General features: G+C 43.0%; 1 protein-coding gene across 2 annotated transcripts in view; it reads left to right on the top strand.

Moving 5' to 3' along the window:
* Positions 1-27,263, top strand: part of DOCK2 (dedicator of cytokinesis 2) — a 1,232,183-nt gene that overhangs the window by 404,798 nt on the left and 800,122 nt on the right. For both annotated transcript variants that reach the window (XM_040442815.1, XM_040442808.1), the window contains exon 21: positions 2,733-2,833. In XM_040442815.1, coding sequence (XP_040298749.1) covers positions 2,733-2,833 — 101 coding nt within the window. The remainder of the gene's footprint in view (positions 1-2,732; positions 2,834-27,263) is intronic.

The following is a 27,263-nucleotide window of genomic DNA, read 5'->3' as shown; positions in this document are numbered from 1 at the left end:
GCTCACACTCTGATTATATAGGACCTTGAAGAGGACCTTTCACCCGTTCTATCATTACAACATCAATATCTTTCACTGTAGTGCATGTTTACTAGATGTGATATTGCTATATTTTTTTTCCTGATCCACTGCTCTGTTGTGCAGCGGTGACCCCATTCTGTTTTGGCACCCCGTATGCTAATCAATAGCATCAGTACAGGAGGAAAGGGGATGGTAGCTTTTCTCAGGGGGCATCCCCTTCTCTCTGGCTGTTAGCTGTCCAATCACAGCAGACCATGTCACAGCCAGGGAGAAGAGGAGCTGTTTTTTTCTCAATGGCTGTGACGTGGTCTGCTGTGATTGGACAGCTCACAGACAGGGAGAAAGACGCCCCCTGAGAAAAGCTGCCATCTCCTCCTCCCTGTACTGCTGCTATTTATTAGCATACGGGGTGCCAAAACAGAACAAGGGGCATAGCTGCGTAACAGAGCAGCGTATCAGAAAAAATAAATTGGCAATATTACATCTAGTAAACATGCCCTACAGTGCCAGGTATTGATATTATAATGTCAGAACAGTTTAACGGTCCTCTTTAAGGGACCTGTTTTATTAGGGGTCAGAGCTTGGACCCACCGGAGGATTTTCTGGTACTCTGGTGGGCCAGTCATCCCCTGAAACCAGGGAGTCCTGGTCCTCTGTTTATCCCAGTAACAAGACCACAACTGGAGGAGTTTAGCAGATTGGTGGTTGACCATGTGCATTGGTTCTCTATTTAGTCTGTGGCAATACCAGAAACAGCAGTCAGCATCCGGTGGATAAGTGATAAATGCTTCATGCTGTTATACCCCTTTAAACGATTTTCCAGAATTCCAAAAATTATAACATTTGGGAGTTGTTGTTTTTTTATATTTAAAGCAAAGTTTTATGGAAAAAGAAATGTCTGTCAGAAAGTGTTAACCTTTTTTCCTGTCTATGTGGCTGTGTGTGATTTTTTTTAAGTTGAATCTTTTACTGGTAACAATTTCAGGTATATGCAATTTATTAACAGAAATTGCAGTCAATTTAGTTTTATTACATTTTATTCCACGACACACACACTGTTAGGTTTGAACATTATGTTAACTTTTTTTCTACGTGTCATTATGAATTTGATGAAACTAGTTTTCCCCTACACACTGCAGCTGTTATTTAGAATTTAAAGGGTTAAATAACCAGGATCATACTCGGGGTCAAGGGCGGATTCGCTACAGATCCTACAGGGAAATTTCATATTCAAATTTGTAATATTTCGCGAATATTCTGTCGAATATTCATCATATATTTGCAAATTCGTATATTCGTAATATTCTACATTCTCTTTTTTTTACGCGAAAATCAGCAAGGTAATGATCGCGTAATATGCGAATATTACGCGATCAATACAGGCATTGGTCAAAAACTAATATATAGCACTAGAATATAGTGCTATATATTTGTTTTTAGAATATTTGGCATTTTTTCCATCTGAACATATGATTCCTCCCTGCTTCTTGCTTGTGGGCCAATGAGTCATTGGCCCACAAGCAACTTAAGCAGGCAGGAATCATGACTTCAGATGGGGAATAAATGACGAATATTCTAAAAAACTAATATATAGCACTATATTCAATATAGTGCTATATATTCGTATTTTAGAATCTTGTTCATTGCAATTGGTACTACTTGGGGGGGTATTTTGTGCTGCACTAGTGTATTATTGGCCCTAACTACCTCTGTTGTCCCTCCCTTCTGTCAATTTGCACCCACCTAAATGGGTCCACTTATTATTTTATTTTTTTTAAGTTCCCGCTTCACCCCTTCTCAGGGTGCTGCCATCCAGGTTTTTTAATGTGTTGTTTGTAGCCAAAACCATGAGTGGATTCAAAAAAGTGAGATATATCTGCCCTTAATACTTTCTTTCCTGTTATGATCCACACTGGATTTTGTTTTCAAATACTACATTAAAAAAACCTGAATGTGAAGCAGCATACTTACTCTATTCCAGGATGTTACAGCTGGTACCTGGTTGCTAATCAACGTTAGGCTGCCTCGTTTGATAGCACTGGCACAGAATCTGTGTCCATATGATTATTTGACATAAGTGTATGACATTGTGCATTATAAGGCATTCCATGATGTTTGTTAACACAATTGTTAAGAGACTTTTTTGAGAAAAACTGATAAACTCTCTTATGCTTAGTACCTATTTGGTGTTCTATTGAATGCCATGACTTTCCCGTTGTCGTAGTGGTAATGCTTTCTTCAACAACCAATTTACCACAATAAAGGTGTTGATACATCACAAAGAATTTCCATCAGTTCCAAATTAGTGACAGACTGCCAGGATCCCCATGATATTCAGATCGAAAGAGTGCTAATTAAGCAATGTGTCTAATGAACTCATTTCCCACAGAACCTCTGTGTAGGCATCTGTGCTGTATTTTCCTGCACAATGAATGGATGGGAATACATCTTTGCAGTTAAAAAGTCAGAAGGAGCTAAGATCCCTTGCTCTCACAATTGAGGGGTTCTATAGGATAAACCTCTCAACTTCTGGCATATCCAATCAGTATGTTATTACATTACAAGATGGGAATGCCAGTTTATTAACTGAAATTAAATTAATAAGTTTAAGAAATAAGTTTAAGTTTTATTAAATATATTTTTTTTAAATACATTTAAATTAATAATACATTTCACTCACTTTTTTAGTTTAATTTTATTCTTTATTTCAGATTTACATTATTGGACTCATCGCGGATAGGAAATTCCAACATTTTAACACCGTTTTAGAAGCCTACATAAAGCAACATTTTAGTGCCACATTGGCTTATAAGTAAGTTTTACCACTAACCCATTTGCATACTGTAAAATTATTTTGCTTAACATTTTTTTTTCAACTCCCTAACAGTCACATAAAATTGGGGGGAAAAAACAGAAAAAAGTCACGACTTTTATAGTAGAAATTTGAATATATGTCTCAAACATCTGTAAATACACAGTAATTTTCTCACAACTCAGAAAGCATACTGTAAGTGCATTATAACTCCTTAGGGATATATAATTGTATCTAAATGTAGGGGCATAACATGTTTTGTTATTAATGGCTCAATGGCCTATCAATAGGATAGGCCATCAATATCTGATCAGCAGGGCACCAACACTTAACCAATCAGCTGTTTCAGTGAAGCTCCAGCATGAGAACTACACAGCTCTGTCCATTGTGTAGTAAACTGAGCTTTTTGCTACAGCACTGCTCACATTAACTAGCACGGCTTTAGTAACCAGTTGTTGGATGAAGCCGTGTTGTTTCGGAGCTGGAGGTACACAAACAGCTTAACATCAGATTATCTGACTAGGCCAATGAGATATTGATGGTCTATCCTGACAATACACCACCAATAACAAAGTTTTGGTATACCCCCTTAGTAACCACTTACATTTTCCACTCCGTGTTCCAGCAGTCATCCTTTATTTTATTTTAATTTAATTTAGCTCTTTGAAACATTTAATTTTGTGCGATGAGCTGTAGTTTTTACAGGAACCCTTTTTGGGTATTATAGCATATTAAATAAATTTTCTTAACTTTTGGATGGGGGCTGGGGATAAAAAAGATAAATTAGATTAAATGACACATGAAGAATAACATCAGTAAACAATACTGTTCGCATTAACCCCTTCCCAACATGTGACATACTATTACTTCATGGAAGTCAGTGACTTCCCGCATTTTGACGTAATAGTACGTCATGGTGATCAGGCGGGCACTGGAGTGGTGCACGCCCGACCACTGCAGGGGTCCGGCAGTCCCTGATAGCCGGGCCCCTGCTGTATCCGTCGGCATCTCTGTTTACAGCCATGCCGGCGGATTAACCCCTTCTATGCCGTGGTCAGTGCTGACCGCAACACAGAAGGGGTTTGCTACGGGTGAGGGAGCCCATCGAGTCCCCGTTCTGCTGTGGCAGGGAACCGATGGGTGACAAGGCAGCCCGATGCCATGCAGAGACTGCTCAATGCCTTGCACGGCATCGGGACCTGCCTTCTATGGTTGCCGAGGAGATCCAGCCTCAGGCTGTGTCTCCTAGGCAACCTGTTAGTGTATTACTCTATGTAATATTCTAACAGGCAATGCATTACAATGCAGATGTATTGAAATGCATTGCGGAAGGGATCAGACCCCCAAAAGTTGAATTTCCAGAGTGGGACAGAAATAAAGTTTTAAAAAAATAGGAAAAAAAGTGTTTTTAATAAAAAATAAAGGTTCAAGTAAAAAAAAGAAAAAAACACCCCTTTCCCCAGATTTCATAATAAAAAGTAGAAAAAAAAGGAAAAACAAACATATTAGGTATCGCCATGTCCTTAATGACCGGCTATATAAATATATCACATGATCCACCCCGTTCGATAAACACCATGGAAAAAAAAAAAAATGTCAAAAAAAGCAATTTTTGTCACCTTTCAAATATGCTATTATTGTGTTAAAGTGAAATAAATAATACAAAGTATACATATTAGGTATCTCCGCATCCGTAACAACCAGCTCTATAAAAAAATCACGGTGAACACCGTGAAAAAAAAAAAAAACGGTGTCAAAAAAAGCCATTTTGTCACCTTACATCACAAAAAGTGCAACACCAAGCGATCAAAAAGGCATATGTCCCCCAAAATACCAATAAAACCATCACCTCATCCCGCAAAAAATGAGATCCTAACGAAGACAATCGGTCAAAAAATTAAAAAGCTATGGCTCTCAGACTATGGAGACACTAAAACAACATTTTTTGGTTTCAAAAATGCTATTATTGTGTAAAACTTAAATAAATAAGAAAAAGTATACATATTAAGTATTGCAACATCCATAACAATCTGATCTTTAAAAATATCACATGATCTAACCCCTGAAGTGAACATTGTAAAAAAATAAAAATAAAAACTGCCAAAATTAACAATTTTTTGGTCACCTTGCCCCATAAAGTGTAATAAAGAATGATCAAAAAATCATATGTACCCAAAAATTGTACCAATAAAACTGGAACCTTATCCCCTAGTTTCCAAAATGGGGTCACTTTTCGGGCGTTTCTACTGTAAGAGTGCATCAGGGGGCTTCAAAAGGGACATGGCATCTAAAAACCAGTCCAGCAAAATCTGCATTCCAAAAACCATATGGCGTTCCTTTTCTTCTGCACTGCTGTGTGCCCTTAAATCAGTTTACGACCACATGTGGGGTGTTTCTGTAAACCGCACAATCAGGGTAATAAATATTGAGTTTTGTTTGGCTGTTAACCCTTGAATGAATTAAAATGGAAAATCTGCTAAAAAAGTGAAATTTTGAAATTTCAGCTCCATTTTCCTTTAATTCTTGTGGAACACCTAAAGGGTTAACAAAGTATGCAAAATTAGTTTTGAGTAACTTGAAGGGTGTAGTTTATATATTTATGGGTGGTTTCTACTATGTAAGCCTCACAAAGTGACTTCAGACCGGAAATGGTCCTTAAAAAGTGGGTTTTGAAAATTTTCTTAAATATTTTAAGAATTGCTTCTAAACTTCTAAGCCTTCTAACGTCCTAAAAAAATAAAATGATGTTTACAAAATGATGCCAACATAAAGTAGACATATGGGGAATGTTAAGTAATAAATATTTTATGAGGCATCACTTCTGTTTTAAAAGCCGAGAAATTGAAATTTAGAAAAATGCTAATTTTTTAAATATTTTAGTAAATTTTGGATTTTTTTTCATAAATAAAGGTGAAATATATTGACTCAAATTTATGACTTTTATGAAGTACAATGTGTCACGAGAAAACAATCTCAGAATGGCTTGGATAAATAAAAGTGTTCCAAAGCTATTACCACATAAAGTGACACATGTCAGATTTTCAAAAAATGATCTGGGCAGAAGGGCGAAAACTGGCCCAGGGTAGAAGGGGTTAAAACATAGCTACCAAACAGTGTCATATACACATGAGAAAGACAGAAAAAAACAAAATAAAGGGGAGAGAAAGAAAGGGGGGAAGGAGATGTAAGGTGGCAGACAGAGGTTAAGGCTGAAGTGTGAAATATGTCAAGGACGAGGTGTCCCAAGGGGACCAAGTTTTTGTATAAAGTGAGTTTTTTTTAAGGGTTTTAATTAGAGATGAGCGAATCGAAGCTGAAGAAGTGGAATTCGTTCCAAATTTTAGGAAAAATTTGATTCACACCGAAGCCTAATTGCTTTGCGCTTCGTGGTAACGAATTGCATTTTTTCCTAAAATGGCTGCTGCACGTGTGAGGACATAGAGAAAGGAACTCTGGGAAGACGGGATCACCCATAATGCCATGCATGCAGCCAATCAGCAGCCAGTCAACTCTGTCATGTCACAGCCCTATAAATGGCGGCAGCCATCTTAGATTCGGCCATTTACCAGTGTACTTGCGGGGAGAGACGTGTCTGCAGGGGCTAGGGACAGTGATAGGAAAGGATTGTGGTGAAAAAATGATTTATAAGTGCAGGGAAAGGATAGGGAGGAATCGTTCCACAGCATTTGTGTAGAACAGGGTTCTGTAGGGGAGGTTACTGACTAGGTAAGGCCCCCTGCACACGAACGTGTGCACCCCGTTGCCGTTATGCGGATCGCATTTGCGGATCCGCAATACACGAGTGCCGTTCCGTGGGCATTCCGCATCACGGATGCGGACCCATTCACTTGAATGGGTCCGCAAATCCGGAGATGCGGAATGGTGCGGAACGGAAGCACAGAACGGAACCCTACGGAAGCACTACGGAGTGCTTCCGTGGGGTTTTGTCCCGTACTTCTGTTCCGCAAAAAGATAGAACATGTCCTATCTTTTTGCGGAACGGCTGGATCGCGGACCCATTCAAGTGAATGGGTCCGCGATCCGCTGTAGCTGCCCCACGGACTGTGTTCGTGCATTGCGGCCCGCATTTTACGGGCCGCAGCACGACCACGAGGTGCACACATTCGTGTGCAGGGGGCCTAATAGGAAGAATTCTGTTATCCCTTGCTGCACTGACTGGGGATCCAAATTGCCATTATACAGCTCTGTAATTCCAGCAAACCGTTCTTGTTATTGCGGTGCAAGTGCTGTTTGATACAGCCATTAACAGAGTTTATTACAAGGAAATATTTCTACAGTACGTCTTATTTGCCCTTGTGCGGTGCAGTTATATGTTAAGCCCTTTTTGCCGTGAATTAGTGGCGAAATAAAAATATATTCGCTGTCCAGCATTGCACTTATCTGTTGAAAAGCCTTTTCTGTTGTGTAAAAGTAGAAAACAATTAGGGCCTAATTGCCCTTGTGCGGTGCAGTGATATATTCTACTGCCCTGTTTGCGGTGTATTAGTGGCGAAATAAAAATATATTCGCCATCCAACGTTGCACTTATCTAGTGAAAAGCCTCTTGTGTAGTGTAAAAGTTGGAAAAAATTAGGCACTAATTGCCGTTCAGTGGTGCAGTTATATGTGGTGAAGCCCTTTTTGCGGTATGGACCGAGTTAAGTAGTGGTGAAATGTTTTATGTGAAACAGGCTTTTTTTGAGAAAATTGATGGGTGATTTTAGATTTTCTTCTGTATGAACCGAATGCCATTATCCTTTCATTGGTGACATTTTTTATTTCAAACATGTTTTTTTCTGGAAAATTTATGGGTTATTGTAGACCTCCTTTTGCTGTATGGACCGAATTACGTTGTCGTGGGTCTAGCAGTAAACATAATGAAGACGCTGATGACAACACACCAGCAGACTTTGCCTTTAACCTCTATTCATAAGCAAATCAAGCAGCTTCAGTAAGTTGAAAACATTCATGTGTTTTTATCTGCTCCGTCTGCATTCGATCTCCACAGCACACAAGACAGACAGTAGAGCCTCTGCTTTGGAGTCCAAGTTCAGTTTCTTAAGATCAGGATTTCCATCATAATTTTGCGTAACATTCTTGTTCCCTGTGCAAAGCCATAACAAAAAAATATATATTGGTCGTTCAGCGTTGCACTTATATGTTGAAAAGCCTTGTGTAGTGTAAAAGTTGAAAAAATTAAGGGTCTACTTGCCATTCAGCGGTGAAGTTATGTCACGGCCATGGCTATGACCGTGACTCCTGAACCGCATGCGGTTGTCAGCGGTTTTCTTTGGTGTTCAATCACAGGTGAGGGCTGTGGTATTTGCCTCACCTGTGGTTGCCGCTGGCAACAGTGTGTATGTGGCAGCGTAGCAGGCTGAGCTGTGCCATTGCAGCTCGCTACGTTGTGCATGCGGTTTTGAGTTATGTGTGTATGTGTGCACTTCCTTTTTATGTTATTGTGTGCACGTCTCCTTTAAGTGGTGTTTTCCCTTCCCTGGTGTTGGAAGGGTTAATCTCCTTCCTAGTGTGTGTGTGCACTGGGTGTGTCCGACTGTGGGGTGTGGCTTCTTGGCCTATAAAGCCTCACTGCTTTTGCAGGCCTGCAGGTTGCTTCAGCCATGCTTAGCTGAGAGCAGCCTCATGTCTTTATTACCTGCCAGTAAGAGCCACCCCTGTGGTCATAACCATAATGTCGCTTTAAGTTATTTCTAGTTATGTGTGATGTCCGTGTGATGTTTTATATGTGATTTTGTGCAGCTATGGATCTGGGTCCCTGTGTGGGGATGCGTTTGTGATCTGCACCCTGCTAACACAGGGATCCAGTCAGCAAGGCTGTGGCAGGTAGGTGGAACTCTTTGTTCACCTGCCATATCCATAGAGCTGTTTATGTCTCCCCTTTTCCTGCAGCTTGGCCGTTGAGACTCCTGCTCCTCCGTGTCTAGGAGGAGTGGGCTTGTCTTACTCAGCTCCTAGGTGAGGGTCATCTTGAGGGCTAGCAGGGACTTTTAGGTTCCGGAGCATGGGCCCTCCTACCATCAAGGTTGGCTCATGTAGCTAGGAGCCAGGGTCAGGTTAGGGATGCGTTTAGGAGGTGACCTGCTCCCTAATCCTGTCTTCATGGCCAAGCAGCCGTAACATCACCGGGCTTCACACGGCTGAGGATTTCCCCCATCCTCAGCCGTGACAAGTTATATGTGGTAAAGCCCTTTTTGCAGTGAAATGTTTTATGTGACAGGCTTTTTTTGGGAAAATTTATGGGTGATTGTACACCTCTTTTTGCGGTATGGAACAAATTACTTATTGGTGAAATTTTTTATGTGACACTCGCTTTTTTTCGGAAAATGTATGATTGATTGTACACCTCCTTTTGCGGTATGGACCAAACTACTTAGTGGTGAAATTCTTTATGTGATACAGGCTTTCTTTGGGAAAATTTATGGGTGATTGTACACCTCCTTTTGCGGTATTAAATTAATTACTTATTGGTGAATTTTTTTTATGTGAAACTGGCTTTTTTTCGGAAAATGTATGGGTGATTGTACACCTCCTTTTGTGATATTGACCAAACTATTTAGTGGTGAAATTCTTTATGTGATACAGGCTTTCTTTGGGAAAATGTATGGGTGATTGTACTCTCATCACAATTTATACAATTTCCTTCTTCTTTGTGTGGTACCAAATCAATTAAAAGTATAAGTATGTGCATGCTATACAGCTTTCATAATGAGACGAGACACACTAGGTGGTTTCATGGGAAAGCACTTCCTCATCCCCCTAAACAATACCCCTGTTTATTAAAAAAATATATTCACATATATAGCAGACATGACATCACAAAAGGGTTGTTCCTTAAGAAGAGACTATTGGCTCCTTAATCTGATAGGAGTGGTTTCAGCAACTTCAACTCTGATTTCATAGGTAGATTTGAACACTGCAATGTAATCCCCATTTCCCCCTCCCCTATTTACCTTAAACAAAAGAATGCACACATGGCTCAAACATCTGGTTTGCGGCCATCTTGTGGACAAAAATGTGTACTACACAAAAATGTGTACTACAGAATGTTCACACCACATACACCTCTCTCACAAATCCCTCCATTTGCAGGAAATAGACTAAAGGTGAACAGGCAAAGGGAGGTACTCTGCCAACGCCCTAAACAGTGAAAATCTGGACTTTCCTTATTGCTTCACCAGGTCCTCTCAACTCCCTTTCGGGTTTGCCTTCACTTTGTCCGATTTACCCCGCAACCATCAGCAAGGTTTTATTTACTTCAGGATGGAATAATCTTTGTCTTTGACAGGGGAACAGCACATATATATAGTGTTGGCATGTATGTATTAAACATTTTTAAAAACAATTTTCCTAAAATGGAGAACTACACTCACCTAAAGAATTATTAGGAACACCTGTTCTATTTCTCATTAATGCAATTATCTAGTCAACCAATCACATGGCAGTTGCTTCAATGCATTTAGGGGTGTGGTCCTGGTCAAGACAATCTCCTGAACTCCAAACTGAATGTCAGAATAGGAAAGAAAGGTGATTTAAGCAATTTTGAGCGTGGCATGGTTGTTGGTGCCAGACGGGCCGGTCTGAGTATTTGACAATCTGCTCAGTTACTGGGATTTTCACGCACAACCATTTCTAGGGTTTACAAAGAATGGTGTGAAAAGGGAAAAACATCCAGTATGCGGCAGTCCTGTGGGCAAAAATGCCTTGTGGATGCTAGAGGTCAGAGGAGAATGGGCCGATTAATTCAAGCTGATAGAAGAGCAACGTTGACTGAAATAACCACTTGTTACAACCAAGGTATGCAGCAAAGCATTTGTGAAGCCACAACACGCACAACCTTGAGGCGGATGGGCTACAACAGCAGAAGACCCCACCGGGTACCACTCATCTCCACTACAAACAGGAAAAAGAGGCTACGATTTGCACGAGCTCACAGAAATTGGACTGTTGAAGACTGGAAAAATGTTGCCTGGTCTGATGAGTCTCGATTTCTGTTGAGACATTCAAATGGTAGAGTCTGAATTTGGCGTAAACAGAATAAAAACATGTTACTTCCAGCAGGATAATGCACCATGTCACAAAGCTCAAATAATTTCAAATTGGTTTCTTGAACATGACAATGAGTTCACTGTACTAAAATGGCCCACACAGTCACCAGATCTCAACCCAATAGAGCATCTTTGGGATGTGGTGGAACGGGAGCTTCATGCCCTGGATGTGCATCCCTCAAATCTCCATCAACTGCAATATGCTATCCTATCAATATGGGCCAACATTTCTAAAGAATGCCATCAGCACCTTGTTGAATCAATGCCACGTAGAATTAAGGCAGTTCTGAAGGCAAAAGGGGGTCCAACACCGTATTAGTATGGTGTTCCTAATAATTCTTTAGGTGAGTGTAGAGCAACCAAAAATCATATGCACCAACAAAACTGCCACCCTATCCCGTAGTTTCCAAAATGGGGTAACCTTTTTGGAGTTTCTACTCTAGGGGTGCATCAGGGGGACTTAAAAATGGGACATGGTGTAAAAAAAACAGTCTAGCAAAATCTGCCTTCCAAAAGCCGTATGGTGTTCCTTTCATTCTGCGCCCTGCCGTGTCCCCATACAACCACATATGGGGTGTTTCTGTAAACTAAAGAATAAGAGCCATAAATATTGAGTTTTGTTTGGATGTTAACCCTTGCTTTGTAACTGGAAAAAATTTATTCAAATGGAAAATCTGACAAAAAAGTTAAATTTTGAAATTTTATCTCTATTTTCCATTAATTAAATACCTTGAGGGGTGTAGTTTGTAAAAATGGGGTCATATTTGGATGGTTTCTATTGTGTAAGCCTCACAAAGTGACTTCTGACCTGAACTGGTCCTGAAGAAGTGAGTTTTAGAAATTTTCTTAAAAATTTCAAGATTTGCATCTAAACTTCTAAGCCTTGTAATGTCCCCAAAAAATAAAATGGCATTCACAAAATGATCCAAACATGAAGTAGACATATGGGGAATGTAAATTAATAATTATTTTTGGAGATATTACCATCTATTATAAAAGTAGAGAAATTGAAATTTGGAAATTTGCTAATTTTTCTCAATTTTTGGTAAATTTGGAATTTTTTTATAAAACAAAATACATTTTTTTTACTCAATTTTACCACTGTCATGAAGTACAATATGTGACGAGAAAACAATCTCAGAATGGCCTAGTGATGATGAGCCCCCAAGGCGGCGGAGACGCCGCCAGGCGGAGCCAGGGCACCCCCATGCCAGGAACCCTGTGTCCCACACTAGTATGAGCAGCCCTGGCGCTCGTACTAGTTTTCCGGCCCACCTGAGCCCCCTAATGGTGAATTTGTCTGGTGCACCCTAGAGGATTTTGAGCCCGTTATTCCTGACTTTGTTGGCCACCCAGAAATCCAGATTCACACAGTCGGCTTCACTGAATATGATTATTATTATTTTTTTTTTTTTTCAGTGACCACTTTGTGAATCTGATAGTGGAGCAAACAAACTTGTTCTCCCAACAGTTAATTGCTCAACACCCGGGCTCCTTTTTGTCTAGGTCCGGTGGCTGGACTCTGGTCAGTGCAGCCGAGATGAGGACATTTTGGGGGCTCGTGCTGCACATGGGCCTAGTAAAAAAAAAATAACATTGTCAGGCAGTACTGGAGTGGGGATGTCCATGACTGTATGGCCATGATACGTTCCCGTTTTAAGGCCATTCGGAAATGCCTGCATTATGCAGATAATGCAGCATGCCCCACCCCCCGAGGTGATCCTGCCTATGACCGTCTGTACAAAATCTGGCCGGTTATCGATCACTTCAAGGCCAAATTTTTGGAGGAATATGTACCTGGAAGAGAGTTCGCTGTTGATGAGTCTCTCATTACTTTCAAGAGGAGACTCATTTTCCACCAGTATGTTCCGTCTATGCGGGCGAGGTATGGCGTGAAGCTGTACAAACTTTGTGAGAGTACGTCAGGGTACACTTACAAGTTTCGTGTGTACGAGAGGCGAGATTCCCGTATTGAACCCCCAGAATGTCCCTCCACTCTGGGTGTTAGCGGGAAACTTGTGTGGGACCTTATGCACCCACTGCTAGATAAGGGTTACCACCTGTACGTGGATAACTTTTATACTAGTATTCCCTTGTTCCAGTCCCTCGCCGCCATATCCACGTCCGCTTGTAGGACCGTGCGGAAAAATCAGCACGGCCTCCCTATCCACCCCCTCCAGGTACCTATCCCCAGGGGTGAGACCCGTGCCCTTACCAGTGGAAACCTGTTGCTAGTCAGATATAAGGACAAGAGGGATGTCCTTGTACTGTCCACAATTCACGGTAATGGCATCACCCCTGTCCCTGTGCGAGGTACCGCAGCAACGGTCCTCAAGTCCGATTGTATCATGGACTACAATCGGTATATGGAAGGAGTTGATCTCTCTGATCAAGTCCTCAAGCCATATAATACCATACGCAAAAAGTTGTGGTCTACTTGGTACAGGTTGCCTTGTACAACAGTTTTGTGCTGTACCGGAGCGCTGGCAACACAGGGAAAATTCCTGCAGTTCTATGAGGCAGTCCTTAAGGACCTGATCTTTTCTGACAGGGAAAGAGCAGGCCGGAGTACCTCGGGAACTGGAGGTGCCCAGATCGTCCCTGGCCAACACTTTCCAGTTGTGGTCCCCCATACTGGAAAGAAGGGACGGTCCCAAAAAAAGTGCAGAGTGTGTCACAGGAGGGGGATACGGAAGGACACCACCACTCTGTGACACGTGCCCCGATCATTCGGGCCTCTGCATTGGCGGTTGCTTAAGGGAGTACCACACTTCCATGGAGTACTAAATTTATAATCCCATTCCCCAATTTTAATTCTATTTGGCCACAATCACCCAGAAAAAAAAAAAAAAATGGCTCTCAGACTTTGAAGACACAAAAAAAAAAATATATATATATATATATTATTTTGTAAAACTAAAATAAATAAAAAGTATAAAGTAATTAGGTAACGCCGCGTCCGTAAGAACCTGAAATATAAAAATACCACATGACCTAACCCCTCAGAAGAACACAGTCAAAAAAATAAAATAAAAGCGGTGTAAAAAAAGCAATTTTTTTGTCACCTTACATCACAAAAAGTGTAATAGCAAGCAATCATATGCACCCCAAAATAGTGCCAATAAAACCATCCTCTCATCCTGCAAAAAATGAGCCCTGACCTAAGACAATCGGCTAAAAAGTAAAAAAAAAACGGACTCTCTAGATGCTCCCCTAGAGTAGAAACTCCATAAAAGTGACCCCATCTGAGAAACTACACCCCTCAAGGTATTCAAAACTGATTTTACAAACTTTGTTAACCCTTTAGGTGTTCCACAAGAGTGATTGGCAAATGGAGATGAAATTTCTGAATTTCAATTTTTTATAACCTTGCCTCACAAAAATATAATATATAGCAACCAAAAATCATATACCCTAAAAATAGTCCCAAAAAAACTGCCACCTTCTCCCGTAGTTTCCAAAATGGGGTCACTTTTTTGGAGTTTCTATTCTAGGGGTGCATCAGGGGGCTTCAAATGGGACATGGTGTAAATAAACCAGTCCATCAAAATCTGTCCAAAAACCATATGGTGTTCTTTTCCTTCTGCGCCCTCCTGTGTGCCCGTACAGCAGTTTATGACCACATATGGGATGTTTCTGTAAACTACAGAATCAGGGCAATAAATATTGAGTTTAGTTTAGCTGGTAATCCTTGTTTTGTTAGTGTAAAAAAAATGATTAAAATGGAAAATCTGCCAAAAAAGTGAAATTCTGAAATTTCATCTCCATTTGCCAACAACTCTTGTGGAACACCTAAAGGGTTAACAAAGTTAGTAAAATCAGTTTTGAATACCTTGAGGGTAGAGTTGAGCAGACACCTGGATGTTAGGGTTCGACGGGTTCAGCCGAACTTCACAAAAAAGTTTGAGTTCGGGACCCGAACTTGACCTCGAACCCGAACCCCATTGAAGTCAATGGGGATCCGAACTTTGAGCACTAAAATGGCTGTAAAAATGTAATGGAAAGGGCTAGAGGGCTGCAAATGGCATGGAAATGTGGCTAAGAGCATGGCAAATGTGGATAGGGAAATTACTTTAAATAACATAAAATACGTAAAAATAAAAAATAATAATCTTGATCTAGGAGGACGAGGTCCATATGGAGTAGGAGGTGGAGGAGGCGGTGGAGGTGGATGCGGCGGTGGAGGAGGAGGTAGCATACACTGCTTTTTGGTTTTAAATTTATTCATATTTTTTTTAATTAGGGTACACCCCAAAACATTGGGAAATTTAACCTGTGATAACCCCCTCCAGTCGTGCTAAACACACGTTCAGACAATATACTGGCTGCAGGGCAGGCCAGCACCTCCAAGGAGTAAAGGGCAAGCTCAGGCCATGTGCCCAATTTGGAGACCCAGAAGATGCAGGGGCTGACCCCTGTCAGTCAGTTCGTGTAGGTGTGTGCACACATACTGCCCCACCATGTTGCACGTCCCCGTGATGTTCACAATCTATTTTGATATCTGCTCTATCAACTTTCGATGTTCTTTTCTGTGCCTACCATGGTGATCACGGGTTGCGGGGAATCAGGGTTCTAGGCCGGAGAGGGAGCCTGAGAAAAGGATACCACATGCAAGGGAGGTCAATGGATGCCCTGTTATTTGAATGATTAATAAAAAATTATAGAGAATGTCACTGTGGTATTTTGGATTTGGAAACGTTAGCCAGGAGAGTCCCTGCTGCCGCTTTATTGACTCTGCCTGATCGCACGTCCCTGTGACGTCCACCATCCATTTGGATATCTTCTCTATCAACTTTCGATGTTCTTTTCTGAGCCTACAATGTTGATCACGGTTATCGGCGAATCAGGGTTCCACGCCGGAGAGGGAGCGTGAGAAAGAGAGACCACATCCAAGGGAAATAAATGGATGAAATTTTATTTTGATTGAGCGGATATATGGGAAAAGTTATTGAAGCGTAAATGTGGGGAAAATTATTAAAGTGCAAATGTGGGACAAATTATTAAAGCGCAAACGTGGGAGGGACAACTTGTTAAAGTTTAAGCATTGAATGAAAGGAGGTGGCGTGCATCAATTAAAGAAGAATTTCTGAAATTTTATTTCCTGTCACCTATGCAGAGCAGGGGTTTATTCACGTCCAAAATTGTAAAATGTCAACCCAAGAATGTAACAGAAAAATTAGTGAAATTTATTAACCTGTCTACTTGGTAGAGCAGGGAGGGGTCTATGACAGAATTTTTTTTTTAATGTCACCCGAAAATGTAAAAGAAAAATTAGTGAAATTTATTAAGCTGTCAACTAGATAGAGGAGGGGTATATTACACCCAAAAATTGGTGAATTTCACCTGAAAATGAAAGACAAATTTGTGATTTTTTTAAACCTGTCTACTAGGTAAAGCAGTGGTATATCCCACCAAAAAAATTGGTGCATTTCACCAGAAAATGTAACTGACAAATTAGTGAATTTTTTTAACCTGTCTACTAGTTATAGCAGTGGTACATCACACCCAAAAATTGTTGAATTTCGCCCGAAAATGTAACAGACAAATTTGTGAATTTTTTTTAACCTGTCTACTAGGTATAGCAGTGGTATATCACACCCAAAAATTGGTGAATTTCACCCTAAAATGTAACAGACAAATTAGTGAATTTTTTTAACCTGTCTACTAGGTATAGCAGTGGTACATCACACCCCAAAATTGGTGAATTTCACCCGAAAATGTAACAGACAAATTAGTGAATTGTTATAACCTGTCTACTAGGTATAGCAGTGGTACATCACACCCAAAAATTGGTGAATCTCACCCGAAAATTTAACAAAGTAGTAAAATTACATAAAAAAAAATACGTACAAATAAAAATAAAACATTTGATTTATGAGGTGGAGGTCCATATGGAGTAGGAGTTTGAGGTGGCGGTGGATGTAGCGGTGTAGGTGGAAGCAGCGTTAGAGAAGGACTAGGTAGCCAACACTGGTTTTTGATTTAAATTTTTATTTTTTTATTAGGGTACACTCCAAAAGAGTGCGAAATATCCAAAATACAAGAATAAGCAATTGTGCTGTAGTATAACAATGGCTGGTTAAGGCCGGTATACATGTCTATTCTGCACAAGTTACGGACAAGTCCTGTGGGATCCATGCCTGGTTCATTTTAATAAACGTGAGCTTGTCCACATTGGCTGTGGACAGGCGGCTGCGCTTGTCTGTGATGACGCCTCCTGCCGTGCTAAACACACGTTCAGATAATACACTGGCTGCAGGGCAGGCCAGCACCTCTAAGGCTTAAAGGGCAAGCTCAGGCCATGTGCCCAATTTGGAGACCCAGAAGTTGAAGGGGGCAGACCCGTCATTCAGTACGTGTAGGCATGTGCACACATACTACTCCACCATGTTGGTGAAATGCTGCCTCCTGCTAAGACGTTCCATATCAGCTGGTGGTGCTGGTTGTTGTGGCGTGCTGACAAAGCTTTTCAACATTTCGGCCATGCTAACCCTGCCTTATTTCGCAGGAGTAAGATTGATACGCAAACCGCGCGGAACAATGTTATGCTCTAGATAGTGTTCAAGACTTTGAACCTCCCACCACGACACTATCTGTTCCTTATATACCTTTTCAAGTTCTTTGAATGCGGCACCATATGATGGAATATATTTTCTCTGGCAGAAGGCTCTATCAGAGAAGACTTTCTTGGCCTCAGTTAGCCAGCTATCAGAATCGAAGCCTGTGCTCAGAAATCCTGCCATATCTGATATATGTACCAATTGAAATAAAAATTAATTAGATATACCACCTTTACTGGTTTAAGTACGTGGTATGTAATTACACCCAAATATAGCAGAAAAATATTGTAAACTGGGATTCAATAAAACGTAACCTTTACTAGGTCATTTAAAATAGTATGTCACAATGGGTGAGAGACGACATTAACAACACAAACAACAAAAATCTCCTCCACTGTATCAATTCATATATTTGTAATATCGAAATTGAAATGAAATGAAAAAGGGTGGATCTCACCTCGTCTGGGCGGGGTCCACAACTATGGAGGATGGTCCTGGCGGTGGTATTGCCTTTGACCGGTGTGACCGGGTGCTGATGTGGTGATTGGCACAATATTAATCCCTGAAAAACCCTATTGTGGCTTTCCTGCCTATCTAGGGGTAAAGGGGCTCTTCTTAAAAGCCTGCCTACCACAATGGAGCACCCGCCCCGACAGGGGCGACCCCACACCGAGCCTTTCCCTCAGTATGGGTCTCCAGTTCTATCAAGCCCTAACTACAATGCCCTACATGCCATGTTTCTGTCTTTTCCAGACTTATCAGTCAAGAAGAATTCGAATTTATGTACCCGACACATCCTCAAATTGCCACTTTCTACAGTCTCCCCAAAGTGCACAAGGGCTATAAGCCTCTAAAAGGGCACCCGATCGTATCGGGCATTGATAGCCTGAACCAAAATCTAGGAGTATACATAGATAAGATCTTGGCACCATTTGTTCTGTCCTTATCATCCCATGTTAAAGATACCGGGGACCTCCTTAGACAGATAGAGGGTATACAGCTGGATGAGGGCTGCATATTGGGAAGTGTAGATGTTGAAGCACTATACTCATCCATTCCACACAAATGGGGCCTTCATGCAGTATCATACTTTCTGTCATCAAGGGGGAGACACTTTCAGGCACATAGCGCCTTTGTATTGGAATTCTCATTGAAGAGAAATTATTTTCTCTTCAATGGGCGTTTCTTCCACCAGCTCAGGGGCACCGCGATGGGGAGCCCCTGTGCCCCATCGTATGCCAATCTGTTCCTGGGCTGGTGGGAGAACACTATCGTATTCAGGGACGAGTCCGCGACTGAGTTGCAGCATGTCCAAAAATGGGCACGCTTCATAGATGATGTTTTCGTCATCTGGAAGGGGAGTATGGAGACCTTCTCGGCTTGGGTCCAACAGCTAAACCAAAACGAGATAGGCCTCCATTTCACATCGGAATGTGATCCATCTCAACTCCCTTTCCTTGACATCAGAGTGAATATAAACCATCAGGGGTGTCTGGAAACATCTATATATCGCAAGCCGACCTCGACAAATTCCCTCCTGACGTGGGAAAGTAGCCACCCATACCCCCTCAGGAAGGGAATACCGAGAGGTCAATATCTGCGATTAAGAAGGAACTGCTCGAAGCGCTCGGATTTTGTGAAACAGGCGGGGGACTTGAAAACTCATTTCTTAGACTGTGGATACCCAGCAGGTGTACTTACACCAGCGTATCAGACCGCCCTGAATAAGGATAGAGTGTCCCTATTGGCGCCGCGAATAGACGCTCCCATGTACAGTAGCCCCAGCGAGAACAGGGAGATTCACTTTATCAGCACATACAATGGCTGTTCCTCCAGAATCAAAGATATTATATCTAAATACTGGCATGTGCTGTTAATGGATCCTGACGTCTGCAAGGCCATAAAGGGGCACCCTAGCATCACATATAGACGTGGCAGAAGCATTCGCGACATGTTGGTGCACAGCCACTATACACCAGGGCCCCAGCAGAAGACTTGGCTGGAGAGAGGCCTTAGTGGCAACTACAAATGCGGAAGATGCGTGGCGTGCCCCTTTATGACCAAAGCAAAGTCATTTAGGAGCAACAATACAGATAAAGTCTATACAATTACGGACTTTATTAACTGCAGAAGCATGGGTTTGGTTTACAAAATCACATGTGAATGTGGAAAGGAATATGTTGGGAAGACTGGTAGGGAGTTAAGGAGAAGAATAGGAGAGCATTTGAGTGACATAAGGAATGACAAAGATACATCAGTGGCACGGCATGTTAACAGCGAACATGAAGGGAGACTGGATTGTCTTTCCTTTTCTGGCATTGAAAAAATCAAGCCAGGAATAAGACGGGGAGATTTTGATAGGAGGATCTTGCAATGTGAAGCCAAATGGATCTTCTATCTCAAAACGGTCCATCCATCTGGCTTAAATGAACAGCAGAATTATTGCTGCTTTTTGTGACCTGAATCGCAATAAAAGGCGAAGTAGGCTGGATGGGATCCGGCCGTGTCCCCCCTTGTATCACATGTGCCCATAACCTGGGCGTGTGTGGTGTGATGGTGGACATGGCCGAAAAACTCACAGGGGCCATCTGCTAATATAAGGCGGTCACCTGATCTGTCCCCCCTTGGACCCGATGGGGCCTCATCCAAATGATGAGCGCATTGGATCTGATGGTGGACTTATCTGTAACTGTAATATTCCAAAGTATGCACTCCAGCTGATATAGAATAGGCTCCCTGGCCCAGTTATTCGCCGGTGTTTGGAGTAGTATGGTCTGTGTCTGGCCGTCCTGCCAATTTAAATCTGCAATGCGATTGTGCATAGATATAAAGAATAGGCAAGTTATCATTCGCCTTGAAACAGGGCCGAATGTCATGAGCGCAGAGGTTGCTATACAACTGGCAACGCTCTGACTCTGGCCCTGACCTCACTTCCGGTTTAGCCTGCATCACGTGATATTGACTTCCGGTCCGGTGGAACGCACGCGAGCGGCGTGCGTTCCACATGGAATAACAAGCGCCCTGAGAGACTTGGACAGGTGAGATCAATAATCATGAGGGGCGTACACACATTGGGAGTAGGGGTATATAAGGAGGCGGTTTACAACCATTCAATGCTCACCCAAATCACCGTTATTTGTGGTGAGTCATGGACTGACATGGGACACTTCCCCTGTAACAGTGAGGACAAGAGCTATCTATCATCTTGTCCGAGGATACGAGGAGAAAATCACCTTTATCTCCAGTAAGTAAACTGAGGCTGCTGATAAGCCACTATATATGCGGCGCTCAGACATTTGTGACCTATATTTAGTGTTTGTTTATAATTTCTATTTGTAGTTGCCCTGGAACATACATGTGAAGTCCCCTGATGATGTCTGGAAAAGACAGAAACATGGCATGTAGGGCGTTGTAGTTAGGGCTTGATAGAACTGGAGACCCATACTGAGGGAAAGGCTCAGTGTGGGGTCGCCCCTGTCGGGGCGGGTGCTCCATTGTGGTAGGCCTCCTTTTAAGAAGAGCCCCTTTACCCCTAGATAGGCAGGAAAGCCACAATAGGGTTTTTCAGGGATTAATATTGTGCCAATCACCACATCAGCACCCGGTCACACCGGTCAAAGGCAATACCACCGCCAGGACCATCCTCCATAGTTGTGGACCCCGCCCAGACGAGGTGAGATCCACCCTTTTTCATTTCATTTCAATATTACAAATATATGAATTGATACAGTGGAGGAGATTTTTGTGTTGTTAATGTCGTCTCTCACCCATTGTGACATACTATTTTAAATGACCTAGTAAAGGTTACGTTTTATTGAATCCCAGTTTACAATATTTTTCTACCCCCCTACCTACCCACGATCCCTGGCCCTGAATGCCAGCATTTCTAAATTACTGACCTTTGAAATGCTGTCAATCCGTCTGGTGGAGATGGAGAGTTTTAAATGTTTTACGCCGGTGGCTGTCCCACAGTACGTCGTGCCCAGATGCCACTACTTTTCCAGCTGAGCCATCCCTTCCCTGCACAACCAAGTGGGGGACAAAATCAGGTGTGCACTGCGCAACGCCATCTGTGGCCAGGTGCACCTTACTACGGATATGTGGATCAGTAAGCACGGTCAGGGATGTTATATCTCCATAACAGCACACTGGGTAAATGCAGTGGCGGTTGGGCCTGAGGCGGATAGCAGTTTGTCGCATGTCCTTCCACCACTGAGGATTGCAGGGCGCTTCAGTTTGCCTCCTGTTGCTTCCTTCTCCTACTCCGCTTCCTCATCCGGTCAGCGTAACACTTTCACCACCAACTTCAGCACAGCCAAGGGTAAACGACAGCAGGCAGTTTTAAAACTTATCTGTTTGGGGGACAGACCCCACACCGCGCAGGAGCTGTGGATGAGCCTTGAACAACAGACCGATGAGTGGTTGGTGCCAGGCCTGGTAGTGTGCGAAAATGAGTGAAATCTCGTAGCAGCTCTGGGACTAGCCGGTTTGACGCACATCCCTTGCCTGGTGCATGTGCTGAATTTGGTGGTGCAGAGGTTCCTTAAAAATTACCCCGATATGTCAGAGCTGCTGCATAAAGTGCGGGCTGTCTGTGCGCGCTTTCGGCGTTCTCACCCTGCTGCTGCTCGCCTGTCAGCGCTGCAGCGTAACTTCGGCCTTCCCGCTCACCGTCTCATATGCGACTCCACCTTGCACATGCTGGCCAGACTGTGCGAGCAGCAGCAAGCGATAGTGGAGTTTCATCTGCAGCACTCACGAGTGAGTCGCTCTGCGGAACAGCACCACTTCACCACCAATGACTGGGCCTCCATGCGAGACCTGTGTTCCTTGTTGCGCTGTTTCGAGTACTCCACCAACATGGCCAGTGCCGATAACGTCGTTCTCAGCGTTACTATCCCACTTCTATGCCTCCTTGAAAAAACGCTGCTGGCAATGATGGAAGAGGATGTGGCACAGGAAGAGGAAGAGGGATCATTTCGTAGGGTTTACGGCCAGTCATTCACAAGTGGCTCCGAGGGTGGGTTCCTGCACCCACAAACACCAGGTACAAAATTGTCCAGCCAGGGCACAGTTCTGGAGGATGACGAGGTGGAGGATGAGGAGGAGGATATGGAGGAGGAGGAACCTTGTTCACAGCAGGGTGGCACCCAGACCAGCTCATGACCATCACTGGTGCGTGGCTGGGGGGGTACAGAGGACGCAGACGATACACCTCCCACAGAGGACAGCTTTTCGTTGCCTCTGGGCAGCCTGGCACACATAAACGATTACATGCTGCAGTGTCTCTGCAACGACCGCCAAAGTTGCTCACTAGTGTTGATCACGAATATTCGAATTTCAAATTTTTATCTCGAATATAGGTACTTCGAAAATTTGGGAATATTTCGAATATAGTTATATATTCGTAATTTCGAATATTCGATTTTTTTTTTCCTTTTTTTATTTTTTATTCGATTTTTTTTTTTTAAATCAGTACACATGATCCCTCCCTGCTTCTAGCTTGTGGGCCAATAAGAAGGCTGCAATATACTTGACTTTAGGAGTAGTAGTGTTTGCGAATTTTGCTCTATATTCGTTTTTTTCGAATATTTGCTATATTGCTATATATTCTTGTTTTAGAATATTACGAATATTCCAAAAAACGAAGTTATAGCAATATAGCAAAATATTTGAAAAAAATCAAATATAGAGCAATTTAGCTAATATAGTTCTATAATCTTCTTTGTCTAATAGTTGTAAGTTGAAAAATTTGCAAAAAAAATCGAATCCGAAAATTCGAATTACGAAAATTCGCACATTCCACAATCATTACCTTGCCGATTTTTTCCGAGTAAAAAAAATCAAGAATTTTCGAATTTTTGACGAATTTTCTACAAAATATTCGCGAAATATGGCGAATTCGAATATGACTCCTGCCGCTCATCACTATTGCTCACATTCTAACTTGTGCTGATTACTGGGTGGCCACGCTGCTGGATCCCCATTACAAGGACAACGTACCGTCCTTAATTCCCTCACTGGAGCGTGATTGTAACATGTGCGAGTACAAGCGCACGCTGGTAGACGCACTGCTGGTGGCATTCCCACCTGACAGCGGGGGCACAGTGGAAGCACAAGGCAAAGGCAGAGGAATAGGGCACCGCCAGCACCTCATAAGGCAGGGTTAGCATATATTTGATTTTTTTCGAATATTTGCTATATTGCTATAACTTCTTTTTTTCGAATATTCGTAATATTCTAAAACAAGAATATATAGCAATATATAGCGAATATTCGAAAAAAACGAATATAGAGCAAAATTCGCAAACACTACTACTCCTAAAGTCAAGTATATTGCAGCCTTCTTATTGGCCCACAAGCTAGAAGCAGGGAGGGATCATGTGTACTGATTTAAAAAAAAAAAAATTGAATAAAAAATAAAAAAAGGAAAAAAAAATCGAATATTCGAAATTACGAATATATAACTATATTCGAAATATTCCCAAATTTTTGAAGTACCTATATTCGAGATAAAAATTTGAAATTCGAATATTCGTGATCAACACTAGTGAGCAACTTTGGCGGTCGTTGCAGAGACACTGCAGCATGTAATCGTTTATGTGTGCCAGGCTGCCCAGAGGCAACGAAAAGCTGTCCTCTGTGGGAGGTGTATCGTCTGCGTCCTCTGTACCCCCCCAGCCACGCACCAGTGATGGCCATGAGCTGGTCTGGGTGCCACCCTGCTGTGAACAAGGTTCCTCCTCCTCCATATCCTCCTCCTCATCCTCCACCTCGTCATCCTCCAGAACTGTGCCCTGGCTGGACAATTTTGTACCTGGTGTTTGTGGGTGCAGGAACCCACCCTCGGAGCCACTTGTGAATGACTGGCCGTAAACCCTACGAAATGATCCCTCTTCCTCTTCCTGTGCCACATCCTCTTCCATCATTGCCAGCAGCGTTTTTTCAAGGAGGCATAGAAGTGGGATAGTAACGCTGAGAACGACGTTATCGGCACTGGCCATGTTGGTGGAGTACTCGAAACAGCGCAACAAGGAACACAGGTCTCGCATGGAGGCCCAGTCATTGGTGGTGAAGTGGTGCTGTTCCGCAGAGCGACTCACTCGTGAGTGCTGCAGATGAAACTCCACTATCGCTTGCTGCTGCTCGCACAGTCTGGCCAGCATGTGCAAGGTGGAGTCGCATATGAGACGGTGAGCGGGAAGGCCGAAGTTACGCTGCAGCGCTGACAGGCGAGCAGCAGCAGGGTGAGAACGCCGAAAGCGCGCACAGACAGCCCGCACTTTATGCAGCAGCTCTGACATATCGGGGTAATTTTTAAGGAACCTCTGCACCACCAAATTCAGCACATGCACCAGGCAAGGGATGTGCGTCAAACCGGCTAGTCCCAGAGCTGCTACGAGATTTCACTCATTTTCGCACACTACCAGGCCTGGCACCAACCACTCATCGGTCTGTTGTTCAAGGCTCATCCACAGCTCCTGCGCGGTGTGGGGTCTGTCCCCCAAACAGATAAGTTTTAAAACTGCCTGCTGTCGTTTACCCTTGGCTGTGCTGAAGTTGGTGGTGAAAGTGTTACGCTGACCGGATGAGGAAGCGGAGTAGGAGAAGGAAGCAACAGGAGGCAAACTGAAGCGCCCTGCAATCCTCAGTGGTGGAAGGACATGCGACAAACTGCTATCCGCCTCAGGCCCAACCGCCACTGCATTTACCCAGTGTGCTGTTATGGAGATATAACATCCCTGACCGTGCTTACTGATCCACATATCCGTAGTAAGGTGCACCTGGCCACAGATGGCGTTGCGCAGTGCACACCTGATTTTGTCCCCCACTTGGTTGTGCAGGGAAGGGATGGCTCAGCTGGAAAAGTAGTGGCATCTGGGCACGACGTACTGTGGGACAGCCACCGGCGTAAAACATTTAAAACTCTCCATCTCCACCAGACGGATTGACAGCATTTCAAAGGTCAGTAATTTAGAAATGCTGGCATTCAGGGCCAGGGATCGTGGGTAGGTAGGGGGGTAGAAAAATATTGTAAACTGGGATTCAATAAAACGTAACCTTTACTAGGTCATTTAAAATAGTATGTCACAATGGGTGAGAGACGACATTAACAACACAAAAATCTCCTCCATTGTATCAATTCATATATTTGTAATATTGAAATGAAATGAAAAAGGGTGGATCTCACCTCGTCTGGGCGGGGTCCACAACTATGGAGGATGGTCCTGGCGGTGGTATTGCCTTTGACCGGTGTGACCGGGTGCTGATGTGGTGATTGGCACAATATTAATCCCTGAAAAACCCTATTGTGGCTTTCCTGCCTATCTAGGGGTAAAGGGGCTCTTCTTAAAAGGAGGCCTACCACAATGGAGCACCCGCCCCGACAGGGGCGACCCCACACTGAGCCTTTCCCTCAGTATGGGTCTCCAGTTCTATCAAGCCCTAACTACAACGCCCTACATGCCATGTTTCTGTCTTTTCCAGACATCATCAGGGGACTTCACATGTATGTTCCAGGGCAACTACAAATAGAAATTATAAACAAACACTAAATATAGGTCACAAATGTCTGAGCGCCGCATATATAGTGGCTTATCAGCAGCCTCAGTTTACTTACTGGAGATAAAGGTGATTTTCTCCTCGTATCCTCGGACAAGATGATAGATAGCTCTTGTCCTCACTGTTACAGGGGAAGTGTCCCATGTCAGTCCATGACTCACCACAAATAACGGTGATTTGGGTGAGCATTGAATGGTTGTAAACCGCCTCCTTATATACCCCTACTCCCAATGTGTGTACGCCCCTCATGATTATTGATCTCACCTGTCCAAGTCTCTCAGGGCGCTTGTTATTCCATGTGGAACGCACGCCGCTCGCGTGCGTTCCACCGGACCGGAAGTCAATATCACGTGATGCAGGCTAAACCGGAAGTGAGGTCAGGGCCAGAGTCAGAGCGTTGCCAGTTGTATAGCAACCTCTGCGCTCATGACATTCGGCCCTGTTTCAAGGCGAATGATAACTTGCCTATTCTTTATATCTATGCACAATCGCATTGCAGATTTAAATTGGCAGGACGGCCAGACACAGACCATACTACTCCAAACACCGGCGAATAACTGGGCCAGGGAGCCTATTCTATATCAGCTGGAGTGCATACTTTGGAATATTACAGTTACAGATAAGTCCACCATCAGATCCAATGCGCTCATCATTTGGATGAGGCCCCATCGGGTCCAAGGGGGGACAGATCAGGTGATCGCCTTATATTAGCAGATGGCCCCTGTGAGTTTTTCGGCCATGTCCACCATCACACCACACATGCCCGGATCCCATTCAGCCTACTTCGCCTTTTATTGCGATTCAGGTCACAAAAAGCAGCAATAATTCTGCTGTTCATTTAAGCCAGATGGATGGACCGTTTTGAGATAGCAGATCCATTTGGCTTCACATTGCAAGATCCTCCTATCAAAATCTCCCCGTCTTATTCCTGGCTTGATTTTTTCAATGCCAGAAAAGGAAAGACAATCCAGTCTCCCTTCATGTTCGGTGTTAACATGCCGTGCCACTGATGTATCTTTGTCATTCCTTATGTCACTCAAATGCTCTCCTATTCTTCTCCTTAACTCCCTACCAGTCTTCCCAACATATTCCTTTCCACATTCACATGTGATTTTGTAAACCAAACCCATGCTTCTGCAGTTAATAAAGTCCGTAATTGTATAGACTTTATCTGTATTGTTGCTCCTAAATGACTTTGCTTTGGTCATAAAGGGGCACGCCACGCATCTTCCGCATTTGTAG

The sequence above is a fragment of the Bufo bufo genome, chromosome 1 (assembly GCF_905171765.1).
Source record: "Bufo bufo chromosome 1, aBufBuf1.1, whole genome shotgun sequence".
Classification (NCBI taxonomy): domain Eukaryota; kingdom Metazoa; phylum Chordata; class Amphibia; order Anura; family Bufonidae; genus Bufo; species Bufo bufo.
Note: the sequence above shows the minus strand (reverse complement) of the source record. Positions and strands in the feature narration are given on the sequence as shown.